Source organism: Blennius ocellaris (assembly GCF_963422515.1).
Source record: "Blennius ocellaris genome assembly, chromosome: 8".
In the NCBI taxonomy this organism is placed as follows: Eukaryota; Metazoa; Chordata; class Actinopteri; order Blenniiformes; family Blenniidae; genus Blennius; species Blennius ocellaris.
The window spans coordinates 12,492,497-12,514,496 of NC_137657.1; the positions used below are offsets into that span (position 1 = coordinate 12,492,497).

The 22,000-nt window shown below is 43.3% G+C and overlaps 2 protein-coding genes across 7 annotated transcripts in view; both read right to left on the minus strand.

Moving 5' to 3' along the window:
• cacng6b (calcium channel, voltage-dependent, gamma subunit 6b) overlaps window positions 1-6,139 on the minus strand; it is a 9,757-nt gene extending 3,618 nt beyond the window's left edge. The window contains exons 1-2 of the mRNA XM_080501384.1: window positions 6,060-6,139; window positions 3,266-4,030 (exon numbers count right to left, since the gene is read on the minus strand). Of these exons, the coding sequence (XP_080357510.1) occupies window positions 3,266-3,632 (367 nt within the window). The 5' untranslated portion in view covers window positions 3,633-4,030; window positions 6,060-6,139. The remainder of the gene's footprint in view (window positions 1-3,265; window positions 4,031-6,059) is intronic.
• A 6,821-nt stretch (window positions 6,140-12,960) lies between these two features.
• On the minus strand, window positions 12,961-21,437 carry u2af2a (U2 small nuclear RNA auxiliary factor 2a). Of its 6 annotated transcripts, none has more exons than XM_080501513.1 (13): window positions 20,867-21,437; window positions 19,707-19,848; window positions 17,097-17,183; window positions 16,959-16,994; window positions 16,575-16,678; window positions 16,180-16,331; window positions 15,927-16,043; window positions 15,693-15,831; window positions 15,482-15,561; window positions 14,376-14,498; window positions 14,198-14,284; window positions 13,213-13,461; window positions 12,961-13,114 (listed from the first exon to the last, which is right to left on the minus strand). In XM_080501513.1, exons 1-13 carry the CDS (start codon window positions 20,913-20,915, stop codon window positions 12,980-12,982), a joined length of 1,500 nt encoding a protein of 499 aa, XP_080357639.1. In that variant the 5' UTR covers window positions 20,916-21,437; the 3' UTR covers window positions 12,961-12,979. The 6 variants fall into 6 exon arrangements, with proteins under 6 accessions (XP_080357639.1, XP_080357638.1, XP_080357637.1 ...); XM_080501512.1 differs by having other exon boundaries at window positions 15,675-15,831; XM_080501511.1 differs by having other exon boundaries at window positions 15,482-15,564; window positions 15,675-15,831.
• Between the last annotated feature and the right edge of the window lie 563 nt (window positions 21,438-22,000).

The following is a 22,000-nucleotide window of genomic DNA, read 5'->3' on the forward strand; positions in this document are numbered from 1 at the left end:
ATACCCAGAGACACACACCTCTCCACACAGACACACACACACACATGCACACACAACGCGGACTTGCATGCACACGTGCACATGTACACACACACACACACACACACACACACACACACACACACACACACTTCTCAGCACTGCACATATGGTGCCGCCAGAGAGGGTGAGAGACAGCAAAACACTAAGGGTGGACAGAGGAGGGAGAGTGAGGTAGACGGAGGGAAGGGGCAGATGGGGGATAGCGGGGAGGCCGTGTCACAGGAGAAAGGGACGCTGATGCATGGGGGTGAGACCAAGAAAAAGGTGATTTGTGGACTCAAAGGATGAGATAACAGGGGGAAAATGAGGAGTGGGCTGTGGGCAGATGGAGGGGTGGGGAGAAGAAGGGGATGGGAGAGGGGAGCCACAGATGGAGAAGGAGGTGAGGGGGAGCAGGACATGTCAGAAGGGGGAGGAAACACTGAGGGGCTAGTTAATACTGCATTAGATATACACTCTCCCTCAGTCCCTGTCTGTCCCTCTTCCTCGTTTCCCCCTCTCTATATTTAGACAAAAACTGTGAAGTAGTCAGATTCCACTTGGCTTCACCAGCGCATAGTGACGACTTTCACTCACTGAAAACTGTGGGGTCCAAAATGACCACATGCATGTACACATCCAAAGACACCTGCTTCTCCACACACACACACACACACACACACACACACACACACACACACACACACACACACACACACACACACACACACACACACACACATATGTTTGTGCTTCAGCTCATTTGCAAACCATTCTTTAAAAGACGCAGACCAGCCATTTATCAGCCCTCTGATTTTCTAACATATTTTGTTATCACAGTCAACTGCTTTTCCTCTCGCTCCCCCTGCGGAGACTATAATTATTGAGCCGTCATGTTCCTCTCCAGCAGGCAGCGAAGATGGATAGCTGGTCTTGAGATGACAGACACGGCATCAGTGGGCCTCACTTTGCTCGGGCCGGGAGCCAGAGGCACGTAAACAGGGAGGCAAAATGGAGACGCGGCGGCGGTGAAAAACAGTTGTTTTCCTACAAACATGATGAGCCCACGGCCATCTGCGACAGGCGGCGTGGGCCAACAGTGTGAGGACGTGTGAGGAAGATTGTCAGAACCATAGTGGCTTCTCTCAAACAGCAACAGACCATCTTGGCACCGTAACTGCGAGATCGAGTCAGTCAGAGATGCAGAACAGATTGACAGGAGAGATAAATTAGTCCTTGAAAACTGGATGGGAAAACAACGTCGTAACAAGTCATTCACGGTGTTGTACGTGAGTACTATACGGGGCTGCCCTGTATATTAGCATGAGGAGCTCTGCTGCATCTCAGCAGATTCCCAGAGACAGGCAGTGATTCAAAGAGCAGCTCCCTCTCAAAGCATGCCTTGCCTATCTCTGTCGTCCAATACCTGCCTCTCTACTTCTTTGAAATTATTTTCCGGACAGAAATGGGTCATTGTGCAGATAATCGACGCACTCCGGAAAACCTAACCACAGTCAAATTGAATAACGTGCTTTTAGTGAGGAGCTGTCACAATTTAAAACATGCATGTCCATCAAGACGGGAAACCTATGATCTGCCCCCACCTTACAGCACTGTGTGGAGCTGCAGATGACTGGATATCCACTCAACAGAAATCCTTCATATGAGGGATGCTTATTGCAATGACCACAGTATGAAGGACAAAAGGATGCCGTTTCCGTGTTGCTACAAAAAGATGTGAAGTGAAAAAAAGCTTCAACTGTCGTGGTGCACTGAATTCCACTGGATCTGTTTCCAAGCATCGTGTTTCTTTAATGATTCAATTTGCACATTATCTGTAGGATGACCTAGATACATATATATGCAGGCAGCGTCACATGCACAACTATCCTTTCTTTAATTCTGCGCAAATTTACAGCGGACAGGCACACAAACACAAAGAGAAAATATTTAATATGCACGTCAACATTTATAAATGGAATGTGGTGAAATCAGAAGATTAGGTGAGAAGTTTCATTTTTATTAAATTGAATTGCTGACAGAGCTTTCCTCAGTCTCGTATAGATTTATCCATAAAGACCTACAGATGTAAGGATATTCCCAGAGGGCATACATCATATTAGTTATGCCTGCTCCCTCTGTTTTCACATCAGTGGTGATGGAACAAGAATATTTATGGCGATTTAGCATACATATTTCCCTCAGATGTCGATGACTTGCAACCAGTGGTGGGAATAATACCTTATAAAGTAGCATCTTACGTAAAACACCACTGCTTTTGGCAGAAACATATTTGATTACGAGAATGAAACTAATATCACAATTACAATTACGGTCATTCCTGTTGTGTTTTGGATGAAAACGGTTGCAGAGCTGTTGCCTCTCTCTGTCCTGCTCCCAGTGATATCTGTTAGCTTCAGCTCTCACCAAAGCTAGCCTGCCTGCTCACTGCTGAGGATGTATTCAGATATACATGTTTTACAGATACACGTATTCTGCCTGTTGGTAGTTTATCACAGCTATTTTGTTGCTACTTTTGTCGCATTCATTCATCCTTCAATTTGTTTCCTCTGAGAACAGGTGTTATGCAGAGTTCTGCGTCACTGATGAAAGTGGTGTCCCCCTTGCTGGAGTCAATCAGTGGAGCCATTGGAGTTGAAAATACTTGACTGAATGACTCAGAATAGACCAAAATGATATGGTTCACTACTGTTTCACTTACAACCTACTCATAATCTTAATGTGAGAAATAGTCTGTGGAGAGACCAAGAAGAAGAAGAAGAAGAAGAAGAAGAAAAAGAAGAAGAAGAAGAAGAAGAAGCTGTCACAGCAAGTCTTCATAACTTAGACTGCAGAGATGACTAGTTTTTATACCATATGCTCTTCATGTTGCAATCAGGTTTCAAACAAGGTGGAAAACTTTAACAACATTAAATTGTTATTATTTAGTAACTCCCCCAACAATGCTGACCCCCCCCTTCCCATGACACAGTGTTTAATCTAGACAAACATACACACTGTGGCACAAAGTTGCTGAGAAGGTTTACATTTGCAGCTGAGTTTTCAGCTGAGACAAAAACAGAGAAGAGACAATGAAAGAAACTTTACTGCTTTTCCATCCAGAAACTTCACTCCTCAGACTGACTGACAGGTGTGTGCAAATCACTCACACAAGCACACACGCGCACACACACACGCACACACACACACACACACACACGTAGACACAGGCCAGAAGTCTCACCTCCAGGAAGTTCAGCTGGGCCACAGCTTGTCCTCTCGGGGTCTATGTCAGCCACCCATAGGGTGCGGATGCAGCCCTTCCACAGGCCATAATGAGCCATCTGGCAGGTCTGATTGCCACTGAAATGCTTCGGTTGGGCCAACTCCACCCAAAACTCTGTCCCCATGCCCAACACCGTCAGGGTAACGCCAACAATCGCCACAAAGAATGCCAGTTTGATCTTGCCCTCCTGGCTGTCACTCATCCTGGGGGTCCGCCTCTGCCCCACTCTCACACCTTTCATTCCACCCAAGACCCCACCTTGTCCGGCCCCTGCCACCCCCATACGACCCTCCTCATCCTGCTGTACAAAGAAGTTGGACCACATGCTTGTCACATATGGCCAGGAACGAGGAAGAGCAGGGAAGGGAGGGGACGCTTGGGTAGGTTACAAAGGCAAATATTAGATTGAAAGATGTCTCAATTTATTAAGACGAAAATGGTGCAAACTTTGAGGTCAAGATTTTTGGAAGTCTTAAGAACACAATATCAAAAAGGGGTGAAACAGCAATCAGCTATCCTGTGATGGATGGTAAACTGAGCAATGGCTGCCAGAAGATCAAGCAAAAATAAATGGGTAGGACAATGAAATTAGACACAAAAAATAAACTAATATGAACAGAGGTACTGTAAAGCAGGGGGGCAGATAAAGTGAGGTAATGAAATAATTGGGAAGACAGGGAGGCATGGACCAGGAGAGCCGATGTCTGTTTTCCGTCCAGTCCTCTGAAATAGAGAGATGAAACAGAAAGATGAAAGAGCAGTCAGCATATGCTTCACGAGAGCAAAATCCTTTCATCACCAGCATAATATTTAATTTCCAACAGCTTTATCAGCATCTACAGTATTCCCTCCCCTAAAAGCTGTGACATGCTCACAGCCAACAATAGATAAGCCATATGGCATTTCCCTGAAAGGCAGATTTTGCTTAAGATGAAGAAACAATTGAGTTGGATGAGCCAGAGGAGCGGGTATATGCAGGGTCAAGGTGAGAGATAATGCCACAGCGCCAGAGCAGACCACCCATCTCCTTTTTTACCAGAGGAGTTGAAAGCAGGCTGTCTCGCTGCGCAGGTACACAATCTGTAGCTTAGACACAGATCCCCTTTGATCTGAGGGGATAATGGCTTGCCACAAATACCTCACATTACGTGTCCCAGTAAACACTGGGACTCAGCAGCCATGACTCTGCACATGCATGTCTATGTCTGTGTGTGTGTGTGTGTGTGTGTGTGTGTGTGTGTGTGTGTGTGTGTGTGTGTGTGTGTGTGTGTGTGTGTGTGTGTGTGTGTGTGTGTGTGTGTGTGTGTGTGTGTGTGTGTGTGTGTGTGTGTGTGTGTATTTGTGTGTGTGTGTGTGGAATGTCTCCACTGTAGTCCAGTCCAGGCTTATAAAATCGTTTCAGTTATTCCAAACTGTGAGCGGAGGGGCCTTTGGAGCACATTAAACTGCGTGAGTGACGGGGCACGCCGGTGTCGGCGCTCTGCGCAGAGTGCATGAGAGGTGATAATTCAAGCTTGAACCCTGTGACAGAGTTGGGGGTTGCAGTAATTAACTCTGCAGCGCAGTCCAACAGGTCACACTGAGAGTAGGTGAGAGGCCCCACTGGTTCGGGAGGCAGCACCAGAGGGCCACACACAGTTGGTGGATCGCTTAATTCAGAGCTTTGCTCTGACAGCATCAGAGGTCTTATATAGGCAGCAAAAATGAACCTTCACAGTGTGAGTCTTTTATGTACAGAACAGAATATAACAGTGGATGAAAACAATCAGACTATGTACAGAAGTGTGGAAACATCCACATTTTTTATATATTTAATAAACAACTTGCTTATGGACAATACATGTAGTGATATATTGTTAATTTGACTGTTGATTGTTGGTAAGAGTAACATAGTAGCATAGTGACAACATATGTAAAGACATTGCCTGGTATAACAATTCATGAAACAACAGATGTCGTTGTTGTCATAGTGTGTCAAAAGAAAACTTCATTCGTGTGAAGTACGAATGTAAATAAGTGACTGATCTCGCTGAGATTTGCTGAAGATTGAGTAATACAACTGAAATCATCCAGCCGGCAGAAGATGGAGGACATCATGTTGACATCTATTCATGTTGGAATTGCAAACTTGCTAATGAAAAATACTTTAAGTGACAGAACAGTATCACGATGAGACCATGTTTTCATAATGTGCTGACACAAAGTAAAAGCCCACTTCTAACAGTTCATCACTGAGCGCTGTTTGATAGGAATCCTTGTATAGTGCCAACAAGAAATATACGCACATGATTAATGATCGAGTATTCCTGAATATTAGCCGTGCATTAGAATAACTATCCTGCATTAGCTGGTTTGAAAAATATCAAGAGTGCAGCCGCTGACAGCCAATTTAGTCATAGAATTACGAACCTCGATCACATTACATTCATATTAACCACAGAAGGGTGACGGGGGTCAGAGGAGACAGGCTACTTGAAGCATGGGCAGCACAAATAAATTCTCTTCTGGTGATAAAGATTACTCAAAGTCGTTGCATGTACGTGGAAGCTGAGGTGCACGAGCCACAGCGTAGCTGAGCAGAGGTTGACGCTTGTGCACACGGCTGCTGCTTTTTTTTAATTTTGTGCAATCTAGGACTCCTTCCAACTCTGAAACCAGTGACAGCCTCCACCACCACCACCTGTGTGACATGCGGGTGTAAGAAAGCAACAGCTGGCTAATGCACGTCGGTGAAAAGAAGAATAAGTCTGACCTGTTTGGTGTGTGTTGTTCAGTTCAGGAGCAAGAGACGCATGAAACTTAATAGAGGGGGGGAGAGTGGTGATGGGAGAGTGAGAGCGAGCGAGAGAGGGGAGAGGTCTGGAGGGAGGTACATAAGAGTTATGGAAAGTGAGTGTAAAGGGGTGGGTCTGGGCTTGGGGGAGGCGAATGTTGTCTGATTGGTTAACACTGTTGATAATTAAAATATATGAGTGTGTGTGTGTGTTGCATTTGTTTGACCTGTGTCTGTAGCCAATGTGTTGAGTCCCAACAGCACCCAAACTGTCCATACTGCTGCACACGCTTTCAATCCCAACGAGGGCGAGAGCTGCAGGGTGGTCTGCTCACATGATGACAGTCCTGCCAACATGATTAAAAACATGTCTGTATCTATGACAGCCTGCTGTGTGTGTGTGTGTGTGTGTGTGTGTGTGTGTGTGTGTGTGTGTGTGTGTGTGTGTGTGTGTGTGTGTGTGTGTGTGTGTGTGTGTGTGTGTGTGTGTGTGTGTCTATTTTAGACAGCCACCTGTTAATGACATTAAGTGAGGGTGAAGGAGGAGCCTGTGTTTATATGAGAGAGGAGCCAGTGGAGCATTTTGCAGCAACACAATACACTGTGAGGAAAGTGAAAATCTGACACAGAGACAGTTAGAGTGAGTGTGTGTGTGCGTGTGTGTGTGTGTGCGAGCGAGGGAGACGGCGATGAAGAGATGTAACTAAGAGGGAATGCTAATGTCTGGAGTGAATGCAGAAATGGACACCACACTGACTGAAATGAAGTGACTCGAGGAGGGAAATGGAAATGCGAAGCCCCATTTCATTCCTCACTGAACAGGAGTCCAGGGAGACTCCACAGACTCAGCCTGGTCTTTATGGAAAGCTTTCCTCCTGGCCCGGCCCAGCTCGGCTGTTCCACAGTTTAGGTTACATACGTGGCACAGCAGGCGCGAGGCCAACCCCAGCGGCCTGCTGCAGTCAGGGTAGGTGGGGTGGTGGCGGTGGGGGGAGGTCTGTGTGGGGGTTTAGCAGCCGAGAGGCGATGCAAAGCGAGAGTGAGTGGGGGAGAGAAACAGAGAATAGGAGACAATCGGGGAAGGGGGGGGGGGGGACAAACAGGCTGTAGGCTGTGACAAAGAAATAAACACCTGCAATGTCTGAAACAGCCAAACCTTGTTTTCTTGTCCTCTGTGACTGCAGAGGGAACACAGAGCTGAGGGAGGACACATGTTAAACTCATGACAGCAGTGATTTACTGATTCATCCGGGGCCATTTTTCCTGTTTTAATGCACATATGTGTGTGTCTGTTCTTTAAAATGACTTTACCTCTAATTGCACGGATCCATCGTGGCTCCTCCATCATACAAGATGGATAGAAAGTGTCCGAAGACAGTCGGAGGCCATCAATAATATACAGTATGCTGACATGAACAATCTTGTCTGTGCATCACTCAAGTGCCCCGATCAGCAGTGCTGATTTATGCTTGAACCGCTCACATGCATATATTCGTGTATGCATCCATGCACACGGTGGTCACTCTTATGTGTGGAATCCAGTCAAGACTTTTGACCAATGACAGAAGGAGTCTGCGAAGGAGTCACGTTTCTCTGACTGCAAACAACAAATCTTGATATAAAAAGACAATGAATCAAACTAAGCTACATTGAGCTACATTGTTATTGATAAGCTACTGAAAACATCACTTAGCAGCACTGCTGCATTGATGTTTCTATATTATCGAATGCCTCGGATGCTGAAATGCAACAATTGATTTCACATAACCCGTCCTGGTGCAATATATAATAGGTTTAAGTCTGGCACTGCTGAAGGCTGTTGTTATAGTGGCATTGTATATATGTGTCAGGGTCACATGACCCTGATACCCTGATCCAACAGCAGAGTTTGCATGTTTTCTTCAGGTGCTCCAGCTTCATCCCACAGACCGAAGACATGTGGACTGATGATTGTGTATCTGCTCACGGTATGAATGAGAGTGTGTGTGACTGTCTGTCTCTCTGTGTTTGCCCTGTGATGGATGGCGATCCGCCTGTGTGTACCCTGAAATTTCACACAAGCCAGGATTGGCTCCCTGCGATCACAGATGGGCGAAAGCAGAACAGATGATGGATGCATCAGGGCTGAGAGGCAGAGGCACAAAGAAACCAGGACAAGATAAACACTTTTTTTTTTTTATTTTTTTTTTTATTTACTGATAATAAGCAATCTTATAATGTGATTATGAATTGATGGGATGCACAGAAAGTGAGGAAGCCAACACAAAAATATTCCAACAGTTGGTGATCGGCTTTGCAGGCCCTTCTGTTTGAAGTTTGCATGTTCTCTTTGAGCCTTAAAGCTGCTTCATGTACTATTCACCTCTGTAACTCAAACTTGATGTGACTGTGGAACTTGACTAAGATTTTCAGATTTTTTAGATTGTTTTTCAGGCTGCACAATGCTCTTGCCCCATTGTTAGCTTGCATTGTTAAGCTTGGATTTAATTTTGAAATCATATATCACTTTTTTTGCTATCTAATTCAGTTCTGGGATTTTTCATTCCGTCTGTATTATTTAGGTCAAGGTGTGTCAGGACATTCATCATTGATCAATACATTTACCATACTGGCTATAACATTGCAGCAATCAAATATACTGCATACAGAATGAATGCAATCGCACACAAATGTAAGTATCACAGATTGAAAATACTCAACATCTACCCCTAACTGCTTCTATATTAATACTGGCAAAAGCCATGCTGGTGGCACATTTCTAAAAAATAACTAATAATAATATTTGTTCCAACAAGACTTCAAATTGTGGGGATTGACACTTGTTTTAAAAATAGAGAAGATTAAATGATGGAAACTATACTTGAGTGTGTAAAGTGAATAGTTAAAATTACCTTGAAAAATACAGGCGCCCATAATAAAACTTAAGTTCAGTACGGTGAGTAGTTTTCATTAGTGTCTTCCATCATTTGCAACCACATAGTGTGGGTGTATCCGTTCCTGTGATAAATAAAATCCCAATCTACCAAAGAAAAAAAAATGAAACAGTAGTATTTATCATGGCCGTATTTCCAAAAATATAGTGGAAACTGAAGAAGCCGTTTAAATTAAGGTTTGATTTGCTCTCCGGTAAATATCAGTCCTTTTGGCATGAGTAGTTCTGGCAGTGGGACACTCCAGTCTAATAGATCCCTCAGGTCGAGGTACCACTGCTTCTATCCAGTGCTGATTATATTCTGGCAGCCATCGAAACGTGCAGATAAGAGATACAGTATGTTTAAACCAAACAAATGAAGAAGAAGAAAAACACGGGAGAAAATGACAAGCGTCCACTGTGCTCGGCAGATGACTTCCATTTAAAATAACTGACTTTGTGACCCTGTAACCTTGTGTTCTCTCCTGTAGTCTGTGTTGACTGTAACAGAATGGACAATATTCAATAGTTATATATTGTGAAAAAAATATTAATATACAGCAAGGGCCTCATTGAGGGGAACACCTAGACTGTACAGACTGTACATAGGTGAAATAACATGACAAATATGTGGATCAAATGATCCGTTGTGCCCTGGAAGTATTAGAAAAAAGCAACAGCTACCAAACCTTATTGTCTGATATCAATTTGTGTTTCTGACATTTTCAATAGATTCATTTTTTTAAAGATGTGTTTCTTTTCAGTCTCATCTCCTTTCACACATTGGCAGGAAGGAGTCACCCTGGGAAAAGGCTTCTCGCCCTCAATCGTCTCACCTTGCAGCAGACGTCACAAACAATTTCTATAGGGGTTTAGATACAGCCAGCTATTGTTGATTTAATTTCTCACACTGTCATATATTCAAATACCACTAAAAAGGGCTGTTGACGCCACTCCAGTGTGCGACGTTAACCTGTGTGAATGGGGTACTTGTCAGGTTTGAGGTCTTTCGGGGTCACACACAAACTGGACGGTGTACACGGAGTACCGCATCCATCCTGCTCCAGTGTTGCACTCTTCCTCTGCTGCAGTGTTCTATCTTTCTGAATGAAGATCAATGGGGAAGCACTGCCCAGAATGACAATGACCATTGTGTTGTTTTCGCCGCTAGAGGGAGATAAATGCACAATCCTCACTGCAGAGTCAGGCTTTAGGGAGGGCTGCAAATAAAAAAAAAAAAAAAGAAAGAAAAAAATCTAATAACTCGTGATAGGCAGCCTGAGCTCCCTGATCTATAAGAGAGGCAGGGTCAGCTTTACATGTTTCCTCTGGTGGATATAGCTTGAGCTGCATGACAGAGCTGCTGTTTTATCTCTGTCCTGGGGGAACAGCAGGGCACAGAGTGTTGCATCAGAGGCCCTGCTGCCGGGGTTTTGTGCAGTGGGGTGCAGCGATGCAGATGGAGATGGGCAGCAGAGAGCTGACACAGGACATTATTGCATGTCAGAGCCTTGTTGCTTTCCCCTAACTGTTTTACATGGACTCCCCGCTGAATAAGACACAGCAGCTTTTATGGCTGCTGCTGCTAAACCAAGACAGTACCCTTTAAACCAGAAAGAAAAGACATTTGGCTGCAGAGTAAACATCAGTCTCTACCGATTCTAAATGGACAAAGGATATATGACTAAATATACCCTATATGGCTTTTTTGAGTCCTTATGATGTCCTTAAGTGTTTTTTAAATGTTTGTTTCTTAAATCTAAAAAAAAAAAGTGTCCAACTTTTGCTTGATAATTTCAAATATATAGGATGTATATGGTGCATGCTTTCAATCTCATTACATAAAGACAGATTGCCTATGCGCCTGCAGAACAGCGCCATCATTTGGACAATACTGCCAAGTGCAAGGTTTAATGGGTTTCGCGTTGAGTGCTGGTGCGGGATGTGGGCGAGCACAAGACAGGACAAATGAAAGTGGTTGTGTAAATTCAGTTTTTAATCAACATTTGAAAACAAATTGGACAAATGAAAGACTGCTTCTTTTATAAACTAGAGGTGGCTTTTTAGGGTTTTTAAATCATTTCAGAAATCACATTATTTTCTAGCGAGAGACAAAGAAAAGAAGCTATATGACACTGAAAATTCATATTTGTTGTCAGAAAGTGAGGAGTAACATCTCAAACGCCTTTCCACAGACACAATCTCTCTTTTTAACACCATCTTCAGCAACCAAACGTATCAAATGAAAGCAATGTCTCAAAGCGGTACAGTGTGAACATGTGGTCCGAGGGGAATAAAGGGCAGATGACGGGGGAGACGGGAGGAAGCAGATCTCATCCGAGGAAAGCGTCTAACATCTCAACAGCAACTCAACTAACCTTTGACATTTAATGAAAATTCACAATCAGTAAAAACAAAAAAAGAATGACGAACGGCTTAAAACCATCATCTCTTTCATGAGGATAATTATTGGTGAGCCTTTTATTCTTCAGTCTGTACCGAGCAACATTTTTAGGAGAGATTATACGTTTACTTTGAGTTCCATAATATTTGTGAGCCATCACTTCTAATTTTAAGTAGAATAAAGGAAAGCAATCAGACTGTATGTTAGAAAAGCACAAAGCAGGTGGCTTTGGTTTCACTCTGCAGTACGACACGAGTCGGAGGGGCGGGGGTGTTAGTCACGTGTTTATTTGGTCTTGTCAAAGAGGTGAGACGTTGCACAAAGAGAACCAGGTCCGACACATCCGACATCCCAAAATCTGCTGGGAAACGAGGAAAAATGACAACTGGCTAAAGGACAAGCTGGTGACGCAATATGAATATACAGACTTCTTTGACAGAGGGGGCAAGCCAGATTTCTTTTCATAGTGAATTACGTGTTGATAACATTAAGGCTTGTTGGTAAGGAAGAGATGTATCCCCATTAAAACCCAATCTGTTTTTTCCTCTTGAATTGAACCCCGGGCTGCATTGGACTGCTGAGACAAACACTCGCCTTTAAAAAGCTGTTCACAAAACATCGACGTGAGAAAAGTTACAGTAGATAGGAAAAAGGGAAAAAAACATACTGAAAACGCTCGTTTTATGTACTTCATGTTATTCTGTGGCCTGAATACAAGGTGATATTACAGCTCAAATCAGTGAAGCTACACACAGTATCAGAACAATTACAGCTGACATTCAGATAGAGTCCGAGCAGACAACAGATTCTCTAACAATCGTCCTGAGGGTGGGAGGGTGAGAGGGTGGGGGTGGGGAGCAGTCTGATGAGTCCAAACAAAAATTCAATCCAAAAATAAGGGGTCTCCTCTTGCTCTTCTAATGGAGACGGCAAAACCCACGTGGATGTTACAAGCTACTGTATATCTACATCATATGGTCAAACAAAAATGCCCACTTTCCTCTCCATGTCCCCCAAAATCTCCCTTTCACAAACCAACACTCCCGTTTCCTTCTCTCGTCACAGTCACGATCGTCCAGTAAGTTCCCTACTGCAAATCCTCCCTAATGTACTTAAAACAGGCTTCCTCCATTTAAATACAAACCTTAAAGTGTGGGACCCCCCCCTCCCTCCCACCCAAGACATCTGTGTCTCACAAAGTATAAAAATTGTTGACCCCCACCCTGGACCTAATATTACGCACACTTCTCAAAAATCTCGGACCCATCCTCCCCAGCTACCCGACTAGCACCCAAACCAAGCCCCCCCCTTTCTTATGGACTCAATATAAACCCTCCCTGGTTGCCTCCTTGTTGAATTTCAAATATCAGGATGAACTGCAGGAGATTTCACGTCGATCTGAAACCAAAAAACTGGGTCTCACCAAAAAGCCATTCGTCAAATTGGTCATAAATTCAGATCCACCTGAAATGTTGCAGAAGAAACACTTCCGGGGGCTGATTTGGAAGCGGGCAGTACACATCCCCTCCCTCCCACCCTCCCACCCTCCCTTCCTCCTCTTCCAATCCTGGCGTCGTGTCTCCTCTACCAGAAGTCTCGGCGGTGATAGGCGTCTGGATCGCAGTATTTGGTCACCACCACCCTGTTGGCAAACTTCCTTCCAGTGAGCCCCTGCATGGCCTTCTGGGAGTCGAAAACTGACGTGAACTCCACAAAGATCTGCAAAGTGACCACGGCGAGACAAAGAGACAACATGAGGGTGTTTGTGCGTCAGCAATAAGGCGAGTGTGGGTCGAGGCGACTGAACCAGCCCCTACCTTGCCAGTTCCAGGCACTTCCAGGCCGTCCACAGGTCGAGGGATCTCAATGCTCTTCACCTGGCCGTACTTGCTGCACTCATCTCGGACGTCTTCCACAATCTCCTCGTACTCCTCGTCGTCCAGCAGCTCTTCGGGGGCCACCATGTTCATCAGACACAGCACTTCAGTGGGCAGGCCTCCCATCTGGGTCACAGAGCTGTTCAGGCCCGGCACTTGCAGCGTGACGGGGGTCTGGTTTATGCTCGTCTGCACACAGACACACGAAAGTCGGGAGACGTCGAAACACACATCAAGCTCAGAGCAATGACAATAAACAGGTGGAAGTGTAAAGCATGATTTAGACATTACAAGCTGAAATAAAGAACAATTCTCTTGTACATTATGATGTTTGGAAACAAGTCAATACTCGCGTTATTGTTAATTTTCTAGGCACCGTTTACCTTTTTTTTTTAAACTTTTAACTTTTCTAAACATGCTTTTTTTCATCCGAGTATGAATGAACATGAAAAATGTTTCTGAGTCTTAAAATACAAGCAAATGTACCGGCCATTGTTTATGGGTTTTTTTCTCTGGATAATAAAAGACGACATAAAGCCACCGTTCTGGTGAGGTTTATCATTTGTGGCAGACATAACAGGTATAAACAGAAATGTGGTAAACATACCTTATTTAAAAGCAAATAATTGTAGATGAACTTCAGTAATACAAGTGTTTCAAGTCGTCCTTGACGTTAAATTAATACTAGTCATTTGCTACTCTTGAACAGACTCCTAAAAACATCCTCGTATTATTGCCGACTTTACCGACAGAGAACACATGGACATGTGCTTATTCACAGTGTGAACAGACGAAGAGGAGCAGAACAACTGCTTCAGCCGACCTAATCTAATCAGCAACTTGTCTTTATCCATTTTAGAAAGTCCGAGGAAGCTTCTTGCCTCCCACCACCCTGCTGTCATCAGTCCAGGCGCTGGACACTCACCAGAGTGGCGTTCTTGGATCCCACGCTGGCTCTCTGCACCAGCAGCTTCTTGTCTCCCAGCTGCATGCCGTTCAGGCCAGCGATAGCCTGAAACAACACAAAGTTTTAAAACAGTGATTTGAAACACTGTTACAATAAAGATGCTGCATTTTTTTTTTCCCTTGTTTGATCAAGTTACCTGATCGTTAAGGTTGACGTCAACATATTCACAGAAAGCGTATCCTTTGGAGAGGCCGGTGGCGCTGTCCTTCACCAGGTTAAAGGCCTTCAGGGGGCCGAAAGACGTCAGCAGCTCCTTCACCTGAGACACAGGACACAGGACACACATGTGAGCAGCCACATAAAGTCTGGATGATCCCGCCGTGTGAAGTCCATGGGTGGCAGTTCAATCCTGACGGTGATGAATACGAAGATATATCCCTCCTCTTATCTTTACTTCTTCAGTGTTCTTCTAAACTGTCACACTGACTTTTTGTGTCAGTAAAAGAGAAAGTGAAAAACAAGATGGTGTAATGTTGTATGTTCACTCACACAACAGAACCACAATTGCATCTCAAAATATTATTTTACACGAGTAAGATTCGCTTTTCATTTGAGGAAAAATTCCTCATGCAGACAGAAATGTTTTAATTGATGGCCATACTCATAAGAGCAGAAACATTGAAAAACACTGCAGTGTGCACATTAGACTAAAGAAGGTGCACCTGCATGTGTGCAGAAAACTGTAAAATAAGTGATTTTAGACGTCATCTTCAAATAGTAGTAAAGGCGCACGATGCAATTCCCCCATTTAGACCGAGATGAAGACAAAAAGACTGCAAGCAGTATTAAAACGTGTCATCAAGTGACTTCAAACGTTGCCAACAGCCAAAACAAATGTTTAAAGTTATTACTTGGAAAATATTAATGGCGTCATTCATATTTCAAGATTTTTGTTTTACTCTTCAAGTTATGAAAATAAATTTGGTATTACTTCATAAAAAGTTTGATGTTAATCGCAGGCCATAATCATCACAACTATATTTTTAAAAGTGGTTGGAACTTTTCATTTTATATGTTATGAGAGTAGATAAATCAAATTTTTTTAAATATTCCGACTTGAGATGCACCTACAAAATGATCTAACAGACTTCACATTTCACTTCGGGGTTCTTCATGGTTCCAGATTAGTCGTTAAGATTCTTTAGAATGTCACATAGACACAAACCACATTTGCCTCAAAATGCTCGAGTAATAACTGCACTGGTACGTCCGTTGAACCAGCTTGGAGACGGAGACACTGACCTGGTCATCATTCAGGTAGTTGGGCAAACCACCAATGAAGAGCTTGTGGGCCGAGTCCGGCACCACCGTGGACACCACACCTGCTCAAGGTGCAAAACAGTACGAGATATAAGCCACTTGCACAGAGGACACCCTACTGTATAAAATGCTGAATACTTATGAATTGTGCCACAAGTACTTGAGGGGTAAAAACCATTAATTGTCTGTGTACCAGGCACATAGACACTAGGATTCTCGCTCATGCCAGGCAGTGGCTGATAATCATGGGGACGGCGAATTTTAAGACTTTGGCCTTGAAAGATGATACCGTCAAATGCCATTGCCTGTGTTGTTTCATCCACTGAACGAAACTACGCAGAAACAAAACAATACGATCAATTAAATGCAACAACTTGAAAGTGGTGACAAGAGAGAACAAATCAGGGCCTTGAAGTTTTGTTCTCACCTCAAGGAAGGCAAAGTTCTTATCCTGGTTGATCTGTACTGCAAGAACAGGGTTTCCAGGGGCCTGAGTAAGACCACCCAAACGCATCTGAGCATTAAAAAAATCCATCATTGACTCCTACAGACAGGGGAGATAAAATGAGTTAGTTTACATAATTCTGACAAGAACAAATGTTCATTGAGACAAAAAAATAATAATAAAAAAATCTCTTTTTATACCCTTGAACCGCCGGTCAAAGGATCCTGTTACTCACCTCTGTGATGCCAAAGGGGATGTTGCCCACATAGAGCCGGCGAGCCTGCCGGGTCATCTGGCTGCCCACGACAGGTACAGGTGTCGGAGTAACGGCCAGGCCGTCTGGAGTCATGGTGGGCAGGAGGGCTGTGGCCGGGATCTGACCTGCGGCTGCAGAGGGTACAACGGGCGACTTTCAACCAAAGCATCCGAGTTTTTAATCAACCGGTAATCTTCAGACATGCCATGGATTATAGCGGTGGTTTAGAATTGTAATTGAAAAGAACAATTCACCTCAAAATCTATTCAAAAATCCTTCACACTGAGGTTTACTGGTTTGATTAAACAATGTTAAAGACAACAGAGGGACATTTTAACTCTGCAGCTAGAAAAGCCCAGAGATAAATGAGCTACCTTGCATGGCTTTGTACTGCATGGGAGTAATGTGCTCAAAGCCAGGTGGAGGGACATCCCAGTACTTCTTCACCTTCTTCTTCTTCTCACGGTGCGGGGAACGGCTGTTTAAAGAACACAAAGCAGCTCAAATAAAGACGAACGAAACAATAATGGATGTGAACTATTAGAGCAGATGATTGGTCAAGTTTCCAGAAATAAAAATATCTTGAGGAGGCTGCATAAGTCAAACCATCCAACAGGCAATAAAAGAGGAATGAAGGAGAGGAAACCCTTTTCGTCTACACACAATAAATACATGGTGTATAGAATCAGAGGCGGTTCATTAAATTGCAGTTGTTGCAGTAATGCACAAACCAGGTTTGTGTTAGTTTGCTGTATTACCTTCCAGCATTGTCCTGGGGGAAGCTGGATGGTGAGCTGAAATGACATTGGAAGGGGTTCACATTTCTCTCAAATAAAATCATCACAGTAACATTTCCAATTCACAAAAGAAAAATCGGAATTTTTGAAGACACTCGCCAATTACAAGAAGCTACCAGGGGCCTGGGTGGCCTGCTTGCTTCTCTGACCGAGTCATCCGGTGGGCCTGGCAGCTGACATTCAAAACTGTGTATGAACAACCGAGTGATGCAAATGAAAGCAGAACTTAAAACCCTCAAAAAACACAGCAGCTGCGGGGGGGAGGGGTCAAATTTGACATCTTCTGACCAAGTATACACACTTGTGTAGCCACACGCAACAGGTTTTATTGAAGCACCGAGAGAGGAGCAGCAACAGTCGGGACGGGTGTAATAAGAAGCAGGGCCGACAAGCATCACAACAGTCCTCCACCAAAAGAAATAATATTCACCCAGGAGGCGTGTGCAGTGGAATTAAAATGTAACTAACAGGATCATTTACATCAATGGTTATGGTCGTCAATCACAAGCAATGTTTCCTCGGATCCTCAAATATCACAGGTGCTGCTCCAGTAAGAAATTCCACCTGCATGAGAACTTTCCCAGAACAAAAGGTCGACTTGGCCTTCATGAAACACTGACAAACTCCTGGAGAGACAACCGCACGGATACTGTGCAAAATCTGAGCTTCAGCCTCACCACCTCAAGTTAAACATCTTTTTGATGTTTTATTAATAACAGGCTTACTTTTGGTTGCAGGGTATAACTGAATTTTCTTAAAACCAGGTAATTCTGCCAGTAAATACCCAGAATGCAGCAGTGGTGGCAGCAGCTGTTACTTTGTTTAAAGGCTCAGCCACTGAGCTCTGGGCAAAATAATAACACTGGCTCGAGCACCTGTGACAGAAGGTTAAAGGGGAAAAAAAGCCCAAAAAACAACATCAGGCTCCATAAAACAAAAGCTGGAGGCAGGTTATTGGTAGGGGTGGGCTATATGATGATTATTTTAAAATACAATCATGATTTCATCGCAATTCTTTTTTATATTGGTTTTTGAGATTGATTAGCAAGTTTTCTGACAGTGCAACCAAACCATTTCAAAATAAAAGACAGTTTTAGGCCAAAGAACCTTTCTGAACAGTTTCATTTAAATAGTTTTTGCACTTTTGCCAACATGTGCCATGAACAGTGAAAAAGGAACATGAAAAGTAAAACAAAAATTACAAAACAAAACACCAAATATTTCAAATAATACTGAAGGCGTAATTCAAACAGGAAAAATAAAAATACTAAGGAAATTCTTCAAAATATTATTTAACAGTCATTTTAACAGGCTCGCTCAAAGTGCAGGTATTTAAACAATTATCAAACTCCGAAGTCTAGAACGTGACTATTAAAAACCTAACAGCTTTAGAACAGGTTACTGCTCACACATCTGAATTGTTCTCTCCTTCTGAAAAGGAAGCACAAGATGACAGATTACGTCTGAACCTTGTCATTGATCACTTTTGCAAATCACTGTAATTTGCGCATTGCTGTCCGGGGAAAAGCCAAACCATTTTCACACGATGGATGTGGGGATTCTTTTCGGGACGAACTCCCTGTTTCGCCTTCAGCCACACTTTCTCGATACGCAACCAAAACGCATGCTCGTAATTCACTACCATTGGCTGGCCAGGTGCACGTGAAGCATCTGTGTATCAGCATAAAACAGGCACATTTAGAATGTGCTCTGCAGACGATTCCACGATCTCCCTGGTTTGTCAGATGGTCGACACACTCTAATATCGCCATATCACACACCCCTAGATAGTGGTATTGGCTTTTTTTTTCAACACAAAGCCAGTCAAGCACACCTAAGAATAGTCTGCAGAAATAAATGTGATCTTTAATAAAACTTTACCGTCAGATTTTCCAACAAATTGGTGTCGAGCTTTATACGAAGCCATTGTCTGATCATTTCTGAACAGACAATGGTTACTGTCTTTGTATTGCTACAGTTTGTCAATTTATTAATATGACATGATAATTACAGCAAAGCTGCATTCTGGAAGAAATGACTGGTGATAGATTATGACACTGCCCTCTAGTGGCCAGCAGGTTTCTTAAGTCATGCTTCAAATGGTGCTTTTAAATGAGTGAAAGAAAAAATAATAATAAAATGAAACAGATCTCAATTTTTTGATAAAATAATCAAGCAGTATTCTATTTTTTTTTTTTTTTTAAATGGACATGAACTATATCAGAATATATTGCAACACTTATGTTTTTGCAGTGTATTAAGTGTCTTGGATCATCAATCCTGAAGTGGGTTATGTGCAAAAATCGCCCAATTCTCAGAAAATGCACAGCCAAAAATACAAGGCTTGCACGTTCCTATCAAAGAAAACGAAATTTCAGTGTTTTGTTTCGTGTGCAGTTGCCGGGGTTACATACAACAGGCAACTGGAATGAGGCCAGGTCCATAAAGGGTGGAGAGGACAGGCTGGTGTGGCCAAAAATCCTGCATGCATGCACACTTAAGAGCAATGCAAAGCTGAAAAAAAGTGTTTCCGTGTTTGTTTACATGTGCGTGCCCACATTAAAATCTAAAGCAACAATTTAAATGTTGAATCAAAAGCATCCTTCTATGATACAATCAATCTTTGTGATTCCAGATGCTTGATGGATGAAATGGGGGCCATAAAGATTCAGTGTCCTGGTCCAGGTGTGCTTGCATTGACGTACTAACCTGCGCCTGTGTCTCCGGTCCTTACTGTCACCACGGCGGTCCCTGCTGCGTCTGTCCCGGTCTCTGCTCCTCCTTTTCCTGTCTCTGCTGCGGCTGCGGGAGGAGGACCGGCGGTGGTGGCGGTTCTCTTTGTCCCTTTCAGCTTTGGAAATAGACAATTTGTTAACTTGCATAAACACCGATGAATTAAAACACATTGCAACCAGGGAAATGATTTCAGCAGGAATCATTCATTGACTTCCGATGGGATAAGTGAAGAGCCATATAAACAATACAATTGCTAGATTATGGAGTAATTCCAAAATGCAAATAGGTCAACTGTAACTGATTTTTTTTTTTTTTTTTAATATATATAGTAGTCCTATTTGTAATAGCCATGTTTGGAGATAATACATTTTTCTTGCCAACTGACTTGTCACCTAAAAGTCAATTATGTAGGTGGGAAAAAGTGCACTTGTGGATGTAGATTTTCTGACTGGAAAAAGAGCCTCAGTGCACAAAAGCTTGTTTTTAAGTCGATTGTGGAATAATCACACAAGTCCCAAATTAGCGTCAATTTCTTTGAACTATAACGGGTATTATGCAACATAATGGGGCTTTGACGTCTTTGCTTAGAGTATGAATCCTTTGTCAATTTCGTTTTACCTTGATTGGCTGTTTGTAAACCTGGTTTCTCTGACGCTCAATACTAATTTTAATTAGATTAAATAAATCATATCAAACATGGATTTTCACATGGTAATGGTAAATTCAATAATTTGTAACCATCGTGTTTTATTTGCAATCTTTAAAATAGAAGAATAAAGAAAAAAAGTATTATAAGAATTAGTGTCTTACAACAGCTGCCCCTGTTGATGGATCATCAGCCCATTCAGGAGATGGCCACAACAAATTGTGGGCCGGTTTTGCGAGATAGCTTTGTAAAGTTTAAATCACCATGATATAACACAACCGAAGCATTTTAACATTAACATTCGCAGTACAAAAAAAAGCAGTGACCAGCAAAAGAGCAGCTGCACGATATCCCACCAGGCTAACGATCCACCTAATGCTCCAGCAAGTAGACGGGTCCGTAATTGGCTAAATTAATTCAGAGAATCCCCAATTGGAAGTGCAGCATAAAGCGGTTGGATTCGGCGATGTGCAACGGCATCGTTTACCTTGTTTGTTTTCAGACAGCTGTCTCTCAAATTCGTCGAAGTCCGACATCTCGGAGCTGAAGGCTGCTACGCTCTCCGGGGCTGCGTTGTTCGGTTGGCGGTGGCTAGCTTAAGCTAGCGACAAAGTGTACAACACTTGAAGAAATGAGCGCGTCTCCGACCGAGCTCCAGCGAGTTAGCTTCAATCAGCGGTATGTCTCAAGCCAAAATCACCGAAAAAGTGTTAGCGAGCGCGCACATAAGCTGCGTGGTTAGTTATTTACGGCGCAAAGGGCAAAATCATTGAGAAAGAAAACGTGTTCGCATGGGGGTTAGCCCGCTAACGTTAGCCTGCTAGCTTGTAGCAAAGTCCAGAAGAAAAGGCCCGCCGCTCGGCTAGCTTAGCTCTGCCAAACGACGAATGAATGGGACCGTTTTTGCGATGTAAATGCAAAATCCAGCGGCTTACAAGCCCACAGAGTGGAGCTAGTTTTCTTTCTGAGCCTAGAGTTTTCCTCTTTTAAGCGCTTCGACCCAGAAGAAAACGGTTAAGATTTCGGTGTGCCCGCTTTTTCGCTCCGTCTCCAGGTCCCCCGTGACACCGGAAGTTGATGAGAGTCGGTGTTCCGGCAAGGCTGCGCATGCGCGACATGCAGAGGACGGCTGAGCCGCAGACATTATTAAACATAGACATTACATGAGATAAGCTGTATTTCATCCACCAATGCTCCAGAAATGAACGCACATCATGAGTAGGAAAAGAGTGAGCTGCATTCGCTATGATTTCACCAAATCCAAAGCGTTAACTAGAGGGCAGATTCTCAGCAAGCAACTTCACTTCTCCAGGATTTAAACAGAGAAAAATTCTCGCGGCACACTTGTATTTGTATTCTCCAGAAACAGAGATGATTTAAATGATACAAATCACCAGCCCATGCTGCAAATCAGTGGAGAGATCTCATATGCTCTTGTTAGTCCAGGGGTGTCAAATATAAGGCCCGTGGGCCAAAACTGGCCCACAAGAAGCTTCAATCTGACCCAATAAACTATCAAACAAATTCTAAAGATTTCAAAGGTGTCAGGGTAACGAGAAAATCCAAACACACACATGGAGAACATGCAAACTCCACATAAAGTGGTGATGTCTATTCGGGC